The following is a 17,320-nucleotide window of genomic DNA, read 5'->3' on the forward strand; positions in this document are numbered from 1 at the left end:
CTACAGGATCTGTTATACACAGAGATGCCACAAAATAGTCACCCCACAACAGAACACAGTAACATCTGCCCAGGCTTTCAATTCAGGCTGTTTAATGTGGGCTAGATAACTAAACACTTCTTGTACATAACACCGCAGCTATCTCCTGTGTAGATTTTTTCCTATTAGAAGACACTGGAATCTTACTTAGAAAGACCTTAAATTAAAGCACTCTTTCTAACACTGAATTTCACCTCTGTAAGTGTTTAATGAAAATACTTCATTGTCAAATACATATGTTTCCTCACCTTACGTGAGAGTCAAGATAATCTGAACTGTGTATTGGTCACTCCAGCCTCCCTCAGCTGCCATAAGCACAGAAAACTGATGGTCAGTTATTCATATTTTTAACAAATACTTTGTTTTCTAAAATCAACCAATCATACAACATGTTGCATCTCAAACTATTAAATGCGTCCCATACACTATGTTATGCAGTATTTCAGTATCAGCTGTCAGGACGAGTTAATTTGAACTTCCCTAAGGGGTCAGGAATAAACCAGTTTTCCCAGAGATCAGTGTGGACACTGGGGTAGTCCCAAGGTTTGTATCTCCCATTCCAGTGAAGTAATTTAGCTTCTTGAAGAAATTGTTCTGAGTAACGGGCATCAGGACTCCAACCTACATGGGTAGATTAATAAAAAAAAAAAAAATTTAAAATGCAATTTTTGATAATGGAAGACACTGTAGAGTGAATCAAATTCAGGTGAGTTTTTTCAGAAATCTGATTGGTATGCTTTCATGTTAGTTTACAACTAGTTGTATGATACAGCAGCTTTTTTCAGCTTGATGCCTCATACTGCATCAGCAAAATCTCTCAGCAAGTTTTATCTCTCAACACTTTTAACATCTTGGCATAGCTGGGATTAAAAACAAAGTAAAATCTATTCATTTTACCATACCAGCTAAGCCATTATGTTTTTCCTAGGGTAATTCACCACTCCCTAGGTGAAAGGTAACTACATCCTCCAAAATGTGGACAACAAACACTGCCAGGTCTCCCCTTTTCTTCTACTGCACCTGACTGTTTTTCAGTCTCACTATATTCAGGTATTTCATGTTCTTTCCATGTAAGTGGCACATAAGGTAAAGCCACCTAAGGTCTTGCACTGGAATCTCACAAACTCATCTTAGTTCCAAGTTGCAAACAGTGAGAAATTCAACTTACCAAGATGCCTTATGTGCCACATAGGATTAATAGAGGAATATTTTCCATGAAATACAATCAGCATTGGGGAGGTTGCCACACCTCCCCCAAGGGTACTGCTATAGAGGTTTTCCCTGCAAAAGGAAACATAAAAGAATATGTTCAAAACCCCAAGGAATCTTTAGTACAAAAGGCAGATTAAAAATAAGTATCTGGCAAGAAGGAAATACTCCTCCTTCTTTAAGCTAGCCTCAGGAAGGGAAGATCATTCAGTGGCTTCATCCTAGGCTAAGTTGGTCACCCAAAATGAGAACAACATGTTCTCAATGTCCCTCAGGATTAAGTGTGGTTTGTGATTGAACACAAGACTAAAATTCCAAGTGGCCATTTTCAGATGGAATTGGCCATTTTCACTTGGAATTGGTCAGATTTAAACAGATGGAAATGCTGGAACACGAGTTACTTCACTTGACAAGAGCTCAAAAGAAAGACTGCTTGGAGTTAAAAAAAAATGTAAGAGCTTTTAAATGTAAAGTAAAACTGTTAAACAAGTATTAAAAGTAAAGTGCGAAGCTAGATTTCTACACATACTCTACATTTCTTTGCATCCACTTTTCCAATTGCTGTGTGATCCGTTGATGTTTCCATTCAGTCATGTTACCAACAATTACTCCAGGATTAAAGGAGCAGGTGCTGGGGCTGATGCCAAGATCTCTAATGGCTTGCTTTCTGTAGTCCAGGAATCCCATGTATGTATTCTAAGAAATAAAAAAAGTATGTTGATCCCCTATGAATCTCTGTAAAGATACCTGTAAATGCACCTCACTCTCACTGAGGAGATTAAATATGCTTTTCCCAAGATATGTTTCTAGATGGTGGTTACCTGTCATTATTTCTGTATGCCAAGGCTGTAAGGCAGGATACTTCCAGATATTAAATTACTTTTTCCACAATATTGTACCATGGAAGTTTGATAAGCCTTTTCTCTTGTTATGTTTGTCTTTTGGTAGCCCACATTAAATCATGCAGCATCACAATTGTACCAGTACAAAAAGTCCTTAATTACCTGTACTATTAAAAAGCTATCTATATCTATATATATAAAACTTTCACTTTGGGGAAAACACATAAAATCATTCTTACCTTTATGGGCAAACAAATCCGTTATTAGAATTCCAGAATGGCATCTTACCTGCATCCCTACACTTCTAACAATTTCATGTGTAGAAGGCAGATCACAATCATCTGAAAAAGCTGCTGCATGTCCAGGAGCTAACTTAGTATCGTAGAGTTCCTGGATGTCACCTGATTACAGAAAGGTCACAAGCATGAGACAACACCCACTGCACTGCTGCAGAGCTGATAGGATAACATCAGCTCTCATATCTTATAAACACACCAGTTTTAAGGATAGCCCCTATTGAATTTTGTAATATGGTGTCCTAGGGTGACTTTATGATGCTTTTATCCCCAATCATGTGTTCTGTTCATGCTGGATATTCTATTCTGTGCCTTCAAAACTGGCTCTCAGAGCAAAGGCAGGGAGAAGAAGCACAAAGTTTTTGTTATCAGCCTCACTCACTCACTCCTCCACATTCGGCTGGACTGTTGATATCTGCGCACGGATGAGGCAGAACATCGTGCTCCTTTTGCTTTTTAGTTAGTTAGTTTAGCTAGCTGAGGCAGTCTGAGCTTTCCCTGGACTGTTTTTCTTTCCCTCTTCTCGGAACCATTCAAACCTGCTCCAGACCAGGACCCGGGAAAACATCAAGAACACTTTCCAGCCTGCCGGGACCCACTCTGCAGCCTTTTCCAGCCCCAGAGGGACTGATAACAGAGCAACCACCCACTGGAGAGACTTTCTGAATTTGTCGTCTCTTCAGAGCAGTGAATGAGTTTCATCATCCAGTATTGTTCATTTTGTGTGCTGGGGAGTGCTTTGCCTGTTAAATGAACAGGTTCTTTCCAGTTCTCTCTGAGGAATCCTTCCCGAACCAGTTGTAGGGAGGGGCCCCCTTTGGAGGTTTTCTCCCAAATTTGCTCTAAACCAGGACATATGGGACCATTTCCAAATTTGCATTTGGATACGTAAGGTCTATCTTTAGATAGTATCATTGGCATTCAATACATTCATATTGTTGTCCAAAATCAGCTACAGAAGAAGCCAACAGGACTGTTAAAAAGCCTGGTTACAAACTTATGCATTCATAGACCTTCTCTATGGAGAGGGAGGGCAAAGGCAATTTTTCTGAGCCTCTTCAAGTCCCACAAAAGTTCCACTTCAGTGTTTTGCACAGATGAGGTTTTTCCTGTTGTTATGGTGTACTTATCTCCTAGGAAGATACCTGGATTCCCAGCAATGGTTGATTGAGATGTGTCTGTCTGTTGACCGTCCCTGCTGGCTTCACAGCCCACCCAGCTCCTTTTTGGTGGAGGGAAACATTGCAATGCCTGGCACCTCACTCATCACCTGACTGTCAGGTACCCAAGATGTGCCAGGATAGTTTCAAGGCAGGTGGGAAGCAGAACACTCCCACAGCAATCAAGTGATCCTGCATCCCAACCCCTTACAGCTTCCAGTTTTACTTTTGCTTTTATCTCTTTTACTTTTTGTACTGCTGGTCTTCTGCCAGGTCAAACAGCTGAATCAGCTCCTTCTGCAGCTGCACAACTGCAGCTTACACACATAAAAGGAGCTGTATGGGGACAGGAAAGGCCACTTGGTCAGCAGCAGCCTACCATGAGGTTTGATGTGAAACTACACCTTTATCCTGCAGCTCCACAATTATCATCAGCTGACACCCTCAGGGAAAGGGAGAGCCCTGTGCTGGTGAACACAAGTGCAGGGAGGGGTGACGTGGGACTGGTTGGCTCAGCTGGAGCTGCTCTTGAAACTGGAGTCTAAATGAAGACCTGGAAACTTTCAAAGAGTTAAATATTGCTGCTGCCCATTGATGACAGATAGAACAACAAAACCAAAAAAAGCAGAGATTGCCACTGGAAACGCCTGTATTGGAGAACTGTGATAGGAAGTCTATGGCAAATTAAAATGAGACAGAACAGAGTAGTTGTCTTTTACAAAGCAGCAAATAGTGACCCATTTAAGTGCAGGTTGTCTGAAATCTGCCTCTAGAGAGACAAAACTATAAAAAGGTGCAGAAAAGCAGTGGAGAATTATACTTTTGCCATGTGCAAATTCACTGGTCTTAGTGTTCTTACAGCAAAGACTAATAAAGGCCCAAAAATTTATTGTAGCTATACTCATTCCTTCCAAAGGAAATTTTGCTTAGTTGCCCACCAGGGTTAAAGCACAACACTCTGGTTAAAAAGTGCTTTAAAGTTACAAGAAAATATGATAAAACAAATATGAAGACAACAGCTCTACAGAGAAAAAACCCCAACGACTTGGAAACAGAACAGAAAAAACTCACAGGAAATTAATCTTTAGAAAGATATCAAAAGAGATCACTTTAGATGATAAGAAAAAAATAAAATATTTTTTCAGGATTTGAATGCCTTCTAAGTGCTCCCATTTGACTAGGAAGTCTAAAATCTTTGTGATTCTGCAAATTGCTTTACATTCTGAGCTGAAGATGCTCAAAACCATATTTTGAATGTTTGGAGCTTCCATCCACTTTTTGACTAAATTTCTCTTGCTCTCAAGAACAGCAATTCTGGATAAGGAATTGGTAGCACTTGTGGGAATTTAAATACCAGAAAGAAATGCATGTCACACACTTAATAGACATTGCAGCTTCTGAGTGAAATCTATGGTATCTTCTAGCAATTGTCCAGAATCAATTAAAATGAAACCCACATACAATTTTGATCAAAATTATTCAAAATATATGCAGGTAAGTTCTTCCTCAAACTTTCATTTAAACAAACAGATTATTTGTAGTTTCCCCAACACTCCTAGCAGCTGCCTCAGTTTCTATCTCATAATTCCAAATGGCTGTAAAAGCTGCAATAACTTGGATTTTAATTCTGTTAGAAACTGGTTTTTAACAGCTTACCTTGAACAATGACATCATCATCCAAATATATTACTTTCTCATGCTTCTGGATAAGCAAAGGAAGATAAAATCGAACAAAGTTCAGCTATTAAAGAGAAAGAAAAGGTAAAGATTAAATGGTAAAGCTGCTTATTGCAGCAGTCTAGGCTTCTGTCTCTATTAAGTCAGTTGGAATTTCTCTCTTTATTGAGCACTAATCAGTGACCATTTGCTTCTTCTCCCATAGCTTTACTGCTTTCTCAAATCTGGTATTATTACTATTATTGCTGTTATTACTTATCCACTGTGGCCCTAACCATGCAACTCAAATATGTTGCTTCCTCACAGAATCCTTTAGGCTGCAAGGGGCCTTTCGAGATCCTCTTGTTCAACCCCCTTGAGTGGGCTCAGCTGCAGCCGAGCCCACTCAAGCAGGCTGACAGGGACCATGCCCAGTTGGGTTCTGAGTATGTTCACAGATGGAGACCCAACAGTCTCTCTGGGCAACCTGAGACTTTTAAACTCATGCTTTAAAAAGCCTTTTCTTTAGCTCAGAGGGAATTTCATGTTATTTGTGCCCATTGTCTCTTGTTGCTCCCCTCAAGTATTTACACACATTGATAAGACCCTCCTGAATCTTGTCTTCTCCGGACTGAAACAGCCTCAACTCTTTCAGCCTCCCATATAAAAGATGCTTCAGCCTCTTAATCATCTTTGTAGCCCATGTCAGTAAGCTCATATCTTTCTTATACTGGTGGACTCAGAACTGGGCACGGCACTTTCAGATGCAGCCTCACCAGTGCAGAGCAGAGTGGAAGGAGCACCTTTCTGGACCTGCTGCCAATGTTCTTCCTAGTGCATTTTTACAGCATACATCACACCAAACATTTAAAAATTTAATAGTACCATCAATTCACTATAAAGGAATTATTTGACTAGTGACAGAGACATGGGATAACTTCTACAACAGCAATGAAGAACAGAGCAGAGGGAAAGGGGACTGAGAATGTAAGAACAACCATAAGAATTCAGATAATTTTACCCAGCCCCTGCCTTCAGAGTGGTCCTAACTGGATGCTCAGTGAAAAATAAAAATAGAGCAAGCACGCAGAATAGTTGCTCCATGTATTCTCCTAGCTTTCAACTATTTTCAGCTCAAGGGATTTTCTGATCTAGGTGTGATCTAAATATGAACTTCGATCCTAACTGAACGTCTGTACATTTTTACATCCACCAGACCTTTCAGCAAGGAATTCTACAGATGCAGTAATCATTGCATGAAAAGTGTGCAACATCTCTTGTTTATGCTGTCACTCTGACTAATTTCATCTCATGGTCATTGGCTCTTGCATTGGAAGAGACATATATGCACACCTCCTCCATGAAATGGAACAGATCTAGGACATTTTTAAGCCCATAATAAGTATTAAAAACCTCAATAATTTATTCTGTGGTGTTCATTGACTCACAGGCTGCAGTAGCTCAGGACGTGATGCATCTTGTCTGATTTTTCCTTTTAGTACCATAGGATTGAATTCCACAACCTTAAATTTAATTTCTTTCAGTTTAGAATTTTCAATCCATTTTCTGTGATGGAAAGAAAATAAGTAATAAAAGAAATATCAAGTACATGGCAAGTACTTCCAGCATTAAATTCACAGACATTTAGGAGAATAATAAGAGACCTTAAAATCTCACTTGATCTATTCTGTCCCAAGACAGAATCCCTTATGTCTACAGCTATTGCACATAGTCCTTTGTTAAACTTGTTCTTAAAATACAAAAAATCCCCACAAAACCTCAATAAAACAAACACCCCATACCACTCCCCAAACCAGAGACTCCATATGTAGCCCAAACAAGTAATCTTTCACCATTACTTCCAATAAACTATATTCTTCTAAGTTTTTTTGCTATAATTAAAGATTATAATTTCTTACCCTATCTATAGTGCTTTTAAAGCTGAGGTTAGTCTTCACCCTTTCACAGCTTTATGTTCTTTCAGATGACTTCTACATCACCTCCTAATTATGTTTTCTTTAGACTAAACTAATTTTCTTTTCATCTTTTTGTCAGATTTTTTATCACCACTGTTTATTTTCTCTCCTAACACAAAGTGCGGGTACAAAGGGGACAGAAGTGAAGTAGCCAGAGGTGAGAACTGCTAAGAAATGTTTTAGTTTGCATTCACAACTTGGTCCTCTTCAAGACAATGTTTGCAAATTTGAATGCTGAAACAAAATGAACTGAAACTTCATGAAATTACATTCATTGAAATGTCAGGATATAATTTCCTCTCATGAAATGAAGAATTCTCATTTATGAAGGAAAATAAATAACAAATCAAGGAATGAAATGAAATGAAGAGACATGAAATATAATTAAATGAAAAAAGAAGAAAACTATGTAATGAAGTGAAACAAGTGAAAGGGAATAGAATGAAATGAAGTGCATTGAAATGAGATGAAACCTCAAGAAATTATATTCATTGAAATATTGAGATTTCATTTCCTTTCATGAAATGAGGAATTTTCATTTCAGGAAGGGAAATAAAATGAGAAAAGATGGATTAAAGCAAAAAGGATAGAAAGGAAAGGAAAATATACTGCAGTAAAATTGAGGAGAAGAAAATTCTGAAATTAAGTGAAAACAATTAAATTGAATGTAATGAAGTGCTGTGAAATGAACTGAAATTTAATGAGATGAATATTCACTGAAATCCTGAGGTTTCATTTCCTGTCGTGAAAGAATTCTTATTTCATGATAGGAAATGACATGAGAAATTAAGGAACGAAGTGAAATGGAAAGAAAATCATCACAGTACTTTTTGGGCCTCTTTTTAGAACTTTAATACATCATCAACAGAAATTAGCTTTGAACAGCAAGTTTTTTCTGCTCTGAAGACTCAGCACCAGAAGAGAGGTAAGTGCAGTGGCACAAAGTGGGATTGTGACAAGCCGGCAGTGTATCCTTACCTCACTACAGATTCTTCTGCAGCCTAACTATCAAAACCTAAGAACAGGCATGGCATGGTCTGGTTATTTCACACCTCTTTGCATGAGTCAGTGCCTTGTAGAGGACAAAGTGGTCCTTTTTCCATCACATACAGAATCCTGGGGGTTGCTCCCAATACTACTAGATTTCCCTGAAAAGTCCTCTGAAGTCCAAAAGTGGTTATGCCTGTGCTAGGAGGAACAGCAACATGGCTCTAACTACAGCCCAAAACAAAGCAAGGCTGGTGTGTACCGAATGTGTGGGATGGTTGTCTTCAGCCCAATGATGTAGAATAAAACATTGGCTTCTGTGTTGCTGTAGATGCTGCTGATTGCTGCTACAGCTGCACCCATCCTGCCTGCAGCAGCGCAGATCACCACTGGGATTTCTTCCCCCATTTCCTCAGGGTTCTCCAAATCCACTACAAGAAACAAACCCATTTTGTTTGACCCACAATCAGATCTGAGTCACAAAAATGAGTAAGTACTACCATAAGCAGTGGAATCATTCTATCACCACTCCATTTTTCCTTACCACATCCTACACACATTCCCATCTCGCAAGGCACACAGCTTGAGCTGTTGCTAATCCAGAACCAGTTGCAGGTTGACTGGACTGTTGGATGCCTCCAAATAGAATAAATAAAAGAGTTCTCAGAATCTTCTACTCAGCAGGGGCAAAATTTAGCCTGTCCTTCATGTAGCTGCTTATTCATATGAAATCTGGAGAGGTTTGAATACCTTTGAGACTTCCACTTCTCAGTTATATTTAGTACAAATTGAACAATAGGTTCCAAAATTATCAAAGGAAGGAGCTAAGTCAAAGAGACAGTGTAATTGCATGAGCTTCACTTTGGCAAGCTGGCTTGAAAGGAAGAGTGCAAAAATTTATACCAGCAGGAAGTTGCTAATGATATAAGGGAAAAAACCCTAAACTACACTGAATCAGGTCACATTCCTGCTAAAGATTTATATCCCTGATTAGCACTGATTAACTTACAGAACTTAAACAGATATAACTGTACTGACTAAAACATAACAATTACAGTCATAACAACCCCAACAAAAATATATTGAAAATAAATGATTTATATCAAGATAGAGTTTGTTTACCTTGGCAGCAGTGAGTCAGCTCTTTATATAGATACTATATAAATAGCTTACTACATTTAATACTAGTCCAACATAATTAACCTAGCAGGTTTTTGTCACTATAAAAATTTCAGCTAAAACTTCTGCTGTAAATATGAAGATTTTATGGTCTATCTGAAATGAATAATCAAGCCAAGAACATTCCCAAAGAGGCAGGGCATGATCAAAGTTTATTACCACTTGCCAACTCCAATCTGTTCAGCTCAAGTAAGGATATACTCCAGCATCCATCTACGTCAGTGACAGCTGGATAAAAACTTAATCAGAATTACAGCTCTTAGTCATCAATATCAATCTCCTATAATTTTATTCAAGTAATTCAGAAGCAAAATGCTTTTCATTACAGACTATAAGCAACAGTGTGAGTAGTTCATCTACTGCAGGACATTCAGTAAGGTGAAAAGTGCTGTTCAAGTTAAAACATGAGGAATACAAAACAGGAACATAAATGAAACTGAAGTGAGAGTCACTTACCTGTTTCATTTCTTAATGCCAAGGGCACTTGGTGAACTTTGCTATACAAAATAGCGCACACGGTTAAGACAAGAAGTAACAGTAAGATCTGGTTAACTGAAACAAGAGGGAGAATGTGTTAACAATCACTATAACAGCTAATTCCCAAGTATCTGACTAAGGAAAAAACCCCCAATTCGCAACCAGTACAGGTGATAGAAAAATTTGATAACCTGTATCTGTTGTGTTTTTCTCATGTTGTTTGATCAACTTAAAAACTCGAAACATTAGAAACATAACAATAATTCTCCCTTATTAAAATAATCCCCAACAATCTGATTTTCATGGTTAATTTGCTCACTAAATCATAAGAGTCACAATATATTTGGGTTATCCGTACTAGAAAATTCACATATTTCTGAATTTAACCAGGAGCTCAGAACAGTTTTTTTCCTGGCTAGTCGGTTGTCTGTTTATACTCACTTAATGAGTTAATTCTTTTTATGTAGCCCTTCCATTCTGTTATGCTTCCCTGATGAAACTTCAGACACAGGAGAATTTTTATATCTATTTCAATGTTCAGATCCGAAGGTGTATTTGAGCAAAACCCTAAAAATTCTAGAAAAACAAACCCACCGTGCTAGTGAAACCAGGAATGTTTCAAAATATTTGAAAATACTTATTTTGACAGGGTAATTTAAATCAATAAAATCAAAGCAAGGCAAATACCTGACTGTATGTTCTGATTCATAGTTCCTAGAAGACTGTCTTGTACAAGTTTAAGTCATTCAACACAAACCAAGCATGTGCAGGTGTTGGGACAGTTCACCAAGCATAATAGGGAAGGAATACATTACCCTCATCAAAATGGGTGTTCTTTGTTTCAGACTACTTTGTTACTTTCGTACCAGCATAAAATGTATTTAAGGTGTTCAAAAGAGCAAAGGGAACAGAGTTTTGATCTATTTTAATCAAAATGGCCAACTGGCCACAACTGGGCACAAGACTAGACTGAAATTGGTAAACCAAACCTGCACTAATTTAAACAGCTGAGGCAAAAGCCCACTGGCTTCTGAGAAATTTCAGGCACATATATAAATGCAGAAGTCCATTTTCAGTCACTGACCCTTACAGCTGATGAGAACCCCAAAATTCTGGGGGTAACACCTCAATATTGAGTATGATCAGCATTTGTAGTAAACCCCATAGATTTAGGAAAAGCACCATGGAGGATATGAACAATAGGAATGCTGAAACAGCAAAAGAAAATTCCTGTTTTTCTGTCCTCCACCCCTTAACCTACCTCTGTAACCCTATAAGGCAATGTCATGTTAACCCCTTACCATTGGTCAAGCTTGGATCCTTTCCAACCCTATAAAAGAAGCATACTGTACCCCATTAGGAGAGAAAGAAGAAGAGCAGAGACCCTTCACGGACCTCCCCAAATAAAGCCATCTCCGTGGAACAGCCTGCGCCTTCTCCTTCTCCTCTCTCTCCGTCTGCTGCAGCCTCAAGCCCGGGGCACCACTACCTAGCAAGCGGAGCTGAAATCCTGAGAGCTTGCAATCACTATAGAGCTGATAATCACCATGCTTGCTAGATGGTAGCCCTGCGGCCTTGGCATGAGCGAGCTAGCCTCGGGCACCCGGTCCCTACTCAGGGACTGAGCTCCTGAGCCCTAGTGCTCTGCTTTATGATAAGGCCAAAGGAGAGGCTTTATCAAGCATTAATGTGCAGAGCTCTGTAAAATTCAGCTTCAGTGCCCTGGGCAGAATTCACATGAAAACAGCAGCTACTTGCAGTATTGGTGAGAAATTTCACAATCTCCAGTCTCATGAAGTAAAGCAGTAAGTAATTTTAAATTAATGTGAATTATGGCGGTACTTATATGACACAGTGAACAGGAAAAGACTTATCTGCATACTTAAAGTTAAGCATAATTTAGCAATACCAGAACTATAAATTTGTATGCAACTCTGAAAACGGTTGCATAAGAAATGGGATTTGATATTTCTGTCCTCTTTTAAAAAATACATCTTTCAAATGTTTTTAATCTCTCTTACCTTTCTTTAAAAGAGCCATGTGTCCTGTTGGATGAGAACTGTGATTTATGGTAAACTAAAATAAAAAATAATTAAAAGAAAAAAAAATAAAAGTGAGAAATTTCATTAATGCCAGAAGCGTATTCTTGTTAGTTATATAAAGGTCTAGGGTTTGGATTATCAAATTTTACTATGGAACTGGTAAAAGTAAAATGGCAATTAATCTCTATAAATACCTTTTGTTTTTGAACAAATACTAGCTTTATGGGTTTGAAATATTTTTATTAATAATTTAGCAACTAATAGGTTTTGAAAAACATTTTCATAAATCCCATGTGATCATCTACATCAGTAGGTGGTTTTTAGTACATTTTAAGATACTGTGCAAAGAAGTATTTAAACATCCACTAATGCAATTTATAAATATATTTATCTCTGATTTCACCTCCAACATAGTAACTATAGCAAATACTAATGTCTTGCTGGAGTATGCATTCCCAAACATATGGGAACCTTATACCAGGGCAGTGTCTTCTAGACCCTCAAAAAATTTCAGAACAATAGTGCAAATATTTTCTTACAGATGTATTCTTCCAGTGGGTGTAGTGAGCTTGTATTTATGCACATTTTTTGTGATGCTGAACAAAAGGAGGTATCCTTCCCTAAAACTGTGCTTCTAGTCCAGGCCTGAGAGCAGCCATGTCTGAGAAGACAGAACATAATCCCTAAAGTACAGGATTATGAGAAATACAACATTCATTTGAATTCTGGACCCAAAACTACTGGTTATGAAAGAAAACACAAAGCACATAACCAAAATAACAACAACCAACAGTAAAAAACAGCACCAGAAGTTGGATGGGAGAGAAAAATCCAACTGTGTGATCCAACCTTTACACTATGTAGGGATAGAACAGAAAACAATTTTTCCTGCTTCCACACCTACAGATATGGACACATTACAGCACAGATTAAGATAGGTTCTATGCACACACAAAAGTGAAGTTTATTCTAGCTCCTTGACAAATCAGACAGAACAGCAAGAATTCTTGAAATCTGAGTCACAAAACTGACCATTTCCAATTGCTTAGTGCTCAACTTCAGGCAGAATATTGAATTAGTCTTTACTTTGACCAACAAGTTAATAACAACAATAACAACAAAAATATATATATATGAAATTTAAGATGTGGCATTGTTTACAAACCACTTATATTCAAATTTATTTAAGTCAGCTAATGGCTAAATTGCAGTGAGAAAGGAGTACTCTGGAAGTTCTTCCACATCTGCACTACTTATCTACATTCCAGGAGACCATTCTCTTCATGTGGCATTAATTTACACAGAGGAAATCAAGCTTATCTGTCAGAAAAAAACACAGCTGAGAAAACCTTTCTCTCATGCATTACACATAAGTATTACTTTCTTTTACACTTAAAAACTTTACTCATTTAGGTAAGCAGAGGGACAACAGAACCTGCTATGCTCTTGGACTAATTTTCTAACCCCACTTCAGCTGATCACAATCTTCCCCTGATTTCCACGGAGCTACCTTTGAATTAGCATTTGTAACAATAGCCACAAATAATCCTGATGATCACTGCGAGATGAAAGCTGCACAGCCACAGCTTCCTGTTATCTCCAGAAACTATTAAATCCACATAAACTGAACCATGTTTTAAACTTTAAAATCCAAAGACAGACTCTCACACAAGTCTGAATTCTACAACTCCAGCATTCCTAAGCCCCTGAAACACCAATTAATTACCTACTGATTTTTAAGGAAAGAGAGGTATATTTGTTCCCCTGCAAATATTTACTCATTTACTGTAGATATTATTTCCCGGAACCTGGCAGTCCCTAACTCAGCTGCCAAATCCTATAACAAAACAAGGGGCTGCAGAAGGGCAAGCTCAAAAACAGTGACATTACTGATCAGATATTTCCTGCTTAATTAGTCTGTTTACCTCTTCAAAGCAGCACAGTATTTGGGACTCTTCTCTCCTGAAGCGCTGTGTAGTTATTTACTTGGATCCTAGATAGCCCACAGCCATAAGCACTCTTGCCAAAGCGTCCTCGACCACCATCCTCCTTTGAAGTCACCCACAAAAGGGCCTTACAGGGCACAGTAACAGTTTTACGATTTGATTCCTTTTTCAAACTCTTCAAAGTTTACTTTGGAGTTGTGCTGGTTTTCTTTCCCTTCTCTGCTGCTGAGGAATAGTGCAGAGTCCAGACGCTGCGCTGGAGGAATGAGAGCACATAAACCACTTCCAGATGTGCAGAGTGACGATACAGCCCCAGATCTCGCAAACTTGCCTCCGAGATTCAGCTAGCAGATTGCAAACAAATCCCATAAGACAAAAAGTCTTAAAGGCGTGGGGGAAAGAGAAGGAAACAAACCCTTCCAGAAGTCACTTCCAAAATCTAGCTGCAAGTTATGTTTTTAGTCATTATTTATGGTAAATGTGAACAGAAAACTAGTGTGCCAGAGCCAGACTACAACATGCCAAAGTCTAACAGAAAGCCAAATGTGGCAGTGTGTTTTATGAGTTCTATAGTTATTTCAATTGCAACAGTTAGTGTTCAATGTTAATTAAGAAAAATGGTTTGATCCTTGTACCCCCGTTTTATCCCCTCATAATGGTTTTTCCCAGTTGTTTACCCCTAAATTTTCCTGCCACTTAGTTGCCCCTCAACATGCCTGTTTCCCTGCTCCTCCCTTCCTTCCCTTGTATGGGCCCGTCAATCCAAGTTGCGCTATCCCCTTCCCTTGTCCATTGTAGTGTGTTTTTATACTTTGTAATACTTTGAAGTAGTTTTGTTTTTGTATCCCCATATTTTTCCCAAATGGTTTATCCCAGACTGTACCCACCTCCCTTTACCTGTGTAATCCCTCTTCCTTGCTGAGATCATCCCCAAACCCCCACCCTGGCTGTCAATCACTCAGCATCCCATCCCTTCCATCTAGAAGCTTCAGTCCAGGATGTCAAGTGATTAGCCAGAGGCTAGGGGTCAGCCCCCCAAGCCTTGCCCTTTTTGCTGTCCTAAATGTCTATCCCCCAATATCCATCCCTTAGGGTCACTTTTTGGTTAGTAAAATGTTATCTACTTTTGGTTTCCACCTCCCTTTAAATGTAACCTTGGCACATGTCCCGGGGCTCTCAGCAGGAGGCCCCCTAAGGTGCAGGAGCTCCCCAGAGCCCCTGAATGAAACCTTGGATTAACCCCTGCTAAGAGTCAGCCCTTTACTGATGTCTCTAGGGTCTCTTCTGCTGCAAAGGCGACTAGCCTAGGTGCCCTCAGTACCCTCAGGACACAGGAGAGTATCTCCCCGCTGTCAGCCGTGTCGGGGCTGCCCCCCCCCGCACACCCCCAGTGTCAGCCAACTCAGGACTGGCCAAGGGTTCCTGAGAGACTCCCAGAGGGACAGAGACAGTCCATCAACCTAGATCCACCCCTTTTGTTCCCGAATGTTCAATGTCAATTACCCTGGTTCTAACTGTTGATTTGTCCTAGAGGCTTTTCCCCTCCCCCATGTTAATCCCATTGATCTTGTTAGATCCCATGCTCCTCCCCAAGTGTTCTCCCATTGGTTAGGTGATGCTCCCACCCCCTAAAGTAGCCTCCTTTAAAAACTCTAGCCGGACCACTATCCCCTTGTCACTCCTCCCTGGCCCATCCTCTGAATAAAGCTTCATTGGACTGCATACGAGTGTCCTCTCCTTCGTCTCTTTACCTTGGGATCCTAGTGGTATCCTGTTGCAGTGTCACCCACGCCGCTACACCCACTGCCACCTGAAAGGCCTTGGTAGAAGCTCAGGGGCAGCCTCTCTTGTGTGTCCCTCCGGTCACAGGGAGCTTGCTAGCCGGCATTCCAATGCTCTGTGACCGCAGGACAGCCACAGCTAACTGTTGGCAGAGTTCTTGAGAGTTAAAAGCTAAGAGAAACTTGCAAAAGTCAACTCTAAACATGCATTTTGACTTGAATCATCCCATTTCCTAATCTTTTAGCATTTAATCCACAGGTTTGATTTAGATTCAAAAGGATCTTGGATCAAGGTAACCAGCACATGGTGATATCCTGTCCTAAGCTCTTCTGGAATGCTTTTGCAGTTTGCTTTCTACAGCACTTCTTTTATTTGAATTCTCTCTCTCTCTTCTAGGAATGAACTTTCTAAATGATAAACCACTGTTTTGTAACAAGAATTTCATGACTACTGAAAGGAATAACAACAAACATCTTCAAATCTAAACTATTTTTTGTATTTTTATCATGAGGCAGCGCCAGATTTATGAGTAGTAGTCAATAAAAGTCTTAAAAATCTTAACTGTTTTAAATGACAATTGCTCGATTTGTGGGAGCCAAAAATGTGGGATTTCAACTATGTGCCTCAAACATGCCCAAACTGTATTATCTGTGTCTGATTTTGTACATGACTCTATCTTCTGCTTGAACAAAAATTAAATGAAGAGTTATACATACAGATATATGCTTTCTGCAGATGGCCACAACTATTAGTATTTTGTTGTGCTATTTAAGTTGTATTAAGCTCATGTTCACCAAAATCCACCCATGTTTTTTTCACCTTCCCTTCCTTTCTGTGTGAATCTGAACAGATCTAAGCAGCAGTCATATGAGCCTGCAGAACTGGGAATGGCTGCTTCACCTGGCAGAACCCTCTGGATTGCTGGCAATGCAGTAACACCTTCACAGAATCACAGAAACAGGTTGGAAAAGCATTCTGAAACCATCAAGTCCAAACTACAACCAAGCACCACCTTGTCAACTAGACCATGGCAGTAAGTGCCACATCCAGTTCTTCCTCAAATACCTCCACCACATCCCTGGGCAGCCCATTCTAATGTCTAATCACTCTTTCCATGAGGAAATTCCTCCCAATGTCCAACCTCAATTACATATCTCAGCATCATCATTTACCGTGTAGAACTGAACAATGAGAAGAGACTTTTAGCACCAGATACACCTTCTTTGGATTCCCCTCAGCATCATACGTTTATATTCTTATAAAACACTCCCCTCACACAGGAAAGAGCAGCTTCTCTCCTGCAGAACGAGACCTTCGAATTCACTCAGAGCACCCGCTGCCAGCTGTAGAACCAAAACCTCGGTTGCTAATCTCAACCTTCGGTGTTTAAACAGGAACTCATTTCTTTCTCGCTGCACACCTCGCAAGAAGCAGCATTGCCTCGCCTACCACTAGCCAGTTAAAAATAAATAAATAACTTAAAAAAAAAGAAAACGTTTCTGAGGGCTTGGCGGCAGAGGGGGTACCCCAAGCAGAGGAGTCCACGCCGCCCCCGTGCTGCCCGAGACCCCTCGGACGGCGTACGCTGCAGGCACAGGGCCCCATCACAGGGCTCCCGCCGGAGCACGGCCGGGCCCGGAGGCGCCGCAGGAGCGGAGGGGGCCGTGCCGAGCCGGGGCCGCGGCGGAGGCGGCCGCGGGGCGGGACACGGACCCGCCACCCTCACGTC

At 39.9% G+C, this 17,320-nt stretch overlaps 1 protein-coding gene across 2 annotated transcripts; it reads right to left on the reverse strand.

Moving 5' to 3' along the window:
- Positions 1-89: 89 nt before the first annotated feature.
- On the reverse strand, positions 90-17,266 carry GLT8D2 (glycosyltransferase 8 domain containing 2). Of its 2 annotated transcripts, XM_077178454.1 has the most exons (12): positions 15,561-17,266; positions 13,789-14,065; positions 12,403-12,524; positions 11,843-11,897; positions 9,801-9,896; positions 8,428-8,596; positions 6,651-6,768; positions 5,203-5,287; positions 2,379-2,491; positions 1,778-1,944; positions 1,208-1,320; positions 90-660 (listed from the first exon to the last, which is right to left on the reverse strand). In XM_077178454.1, the coding sequence occupies exons 4-12, from the start codon at positions 11,859-11,861 to the stop codon at positions 488-490; spliced, it is 1,053 nt and encodes a 350-aa protein (XP_077034569.1). In that variant the 5' UTR covers positions 11,862-11,897; positions 12,403-12,524; positions 13,789-14,065; positions 15,561-17,266; the 3' UTR covers positions 90-487. The 2 variants fall into 2 exon arrangements, with proteins under 2 accessions (XP_077034569.1, XP_054488079.1); XM_054632104.2 differs by lacking the exon at positions 12,403-12,524.
- Positions 17,267-17,320: the final 54 nt, after the last annotated feature.

This window comes from Agelaius phoeniceus, chromosome 5, assembly GCF_051311805.1.
Source record: "Agelaius phoeniceus isolate bAgePho1 chromosome 5, bAgePho1.hap1, whole genome shotgun sequence".
Taxonomy (NCBI): Eukaryota; Metazoa; Chordata; class Aves; order Passeriformes; family Icteridae; genus Agelaius; species Agelaius phoeniceus.

What these genes read in the sequence shown, in the direction of transcription:
- GLT8D2 (XM_054632104.2), bottom strand. An exon ending in GGCATTAAGAAATGAAACAG is followed by an intron (nt 8,597 to 9,800) that starts GTAAGTGACTCT and finishes TGTTTCTTGTAG; the next exon opens with TGGATTTGGAGAACCCTGAG. An exon ending in GTCCTGAGCTACTGCAGCCT is followed by an intron (nt 5,288 to 6,650) that starts GTGAGTCAATGA and finishes TCTCTTTAATAG; the next exon opens with CTGAACTTTGTTCGATTTTA.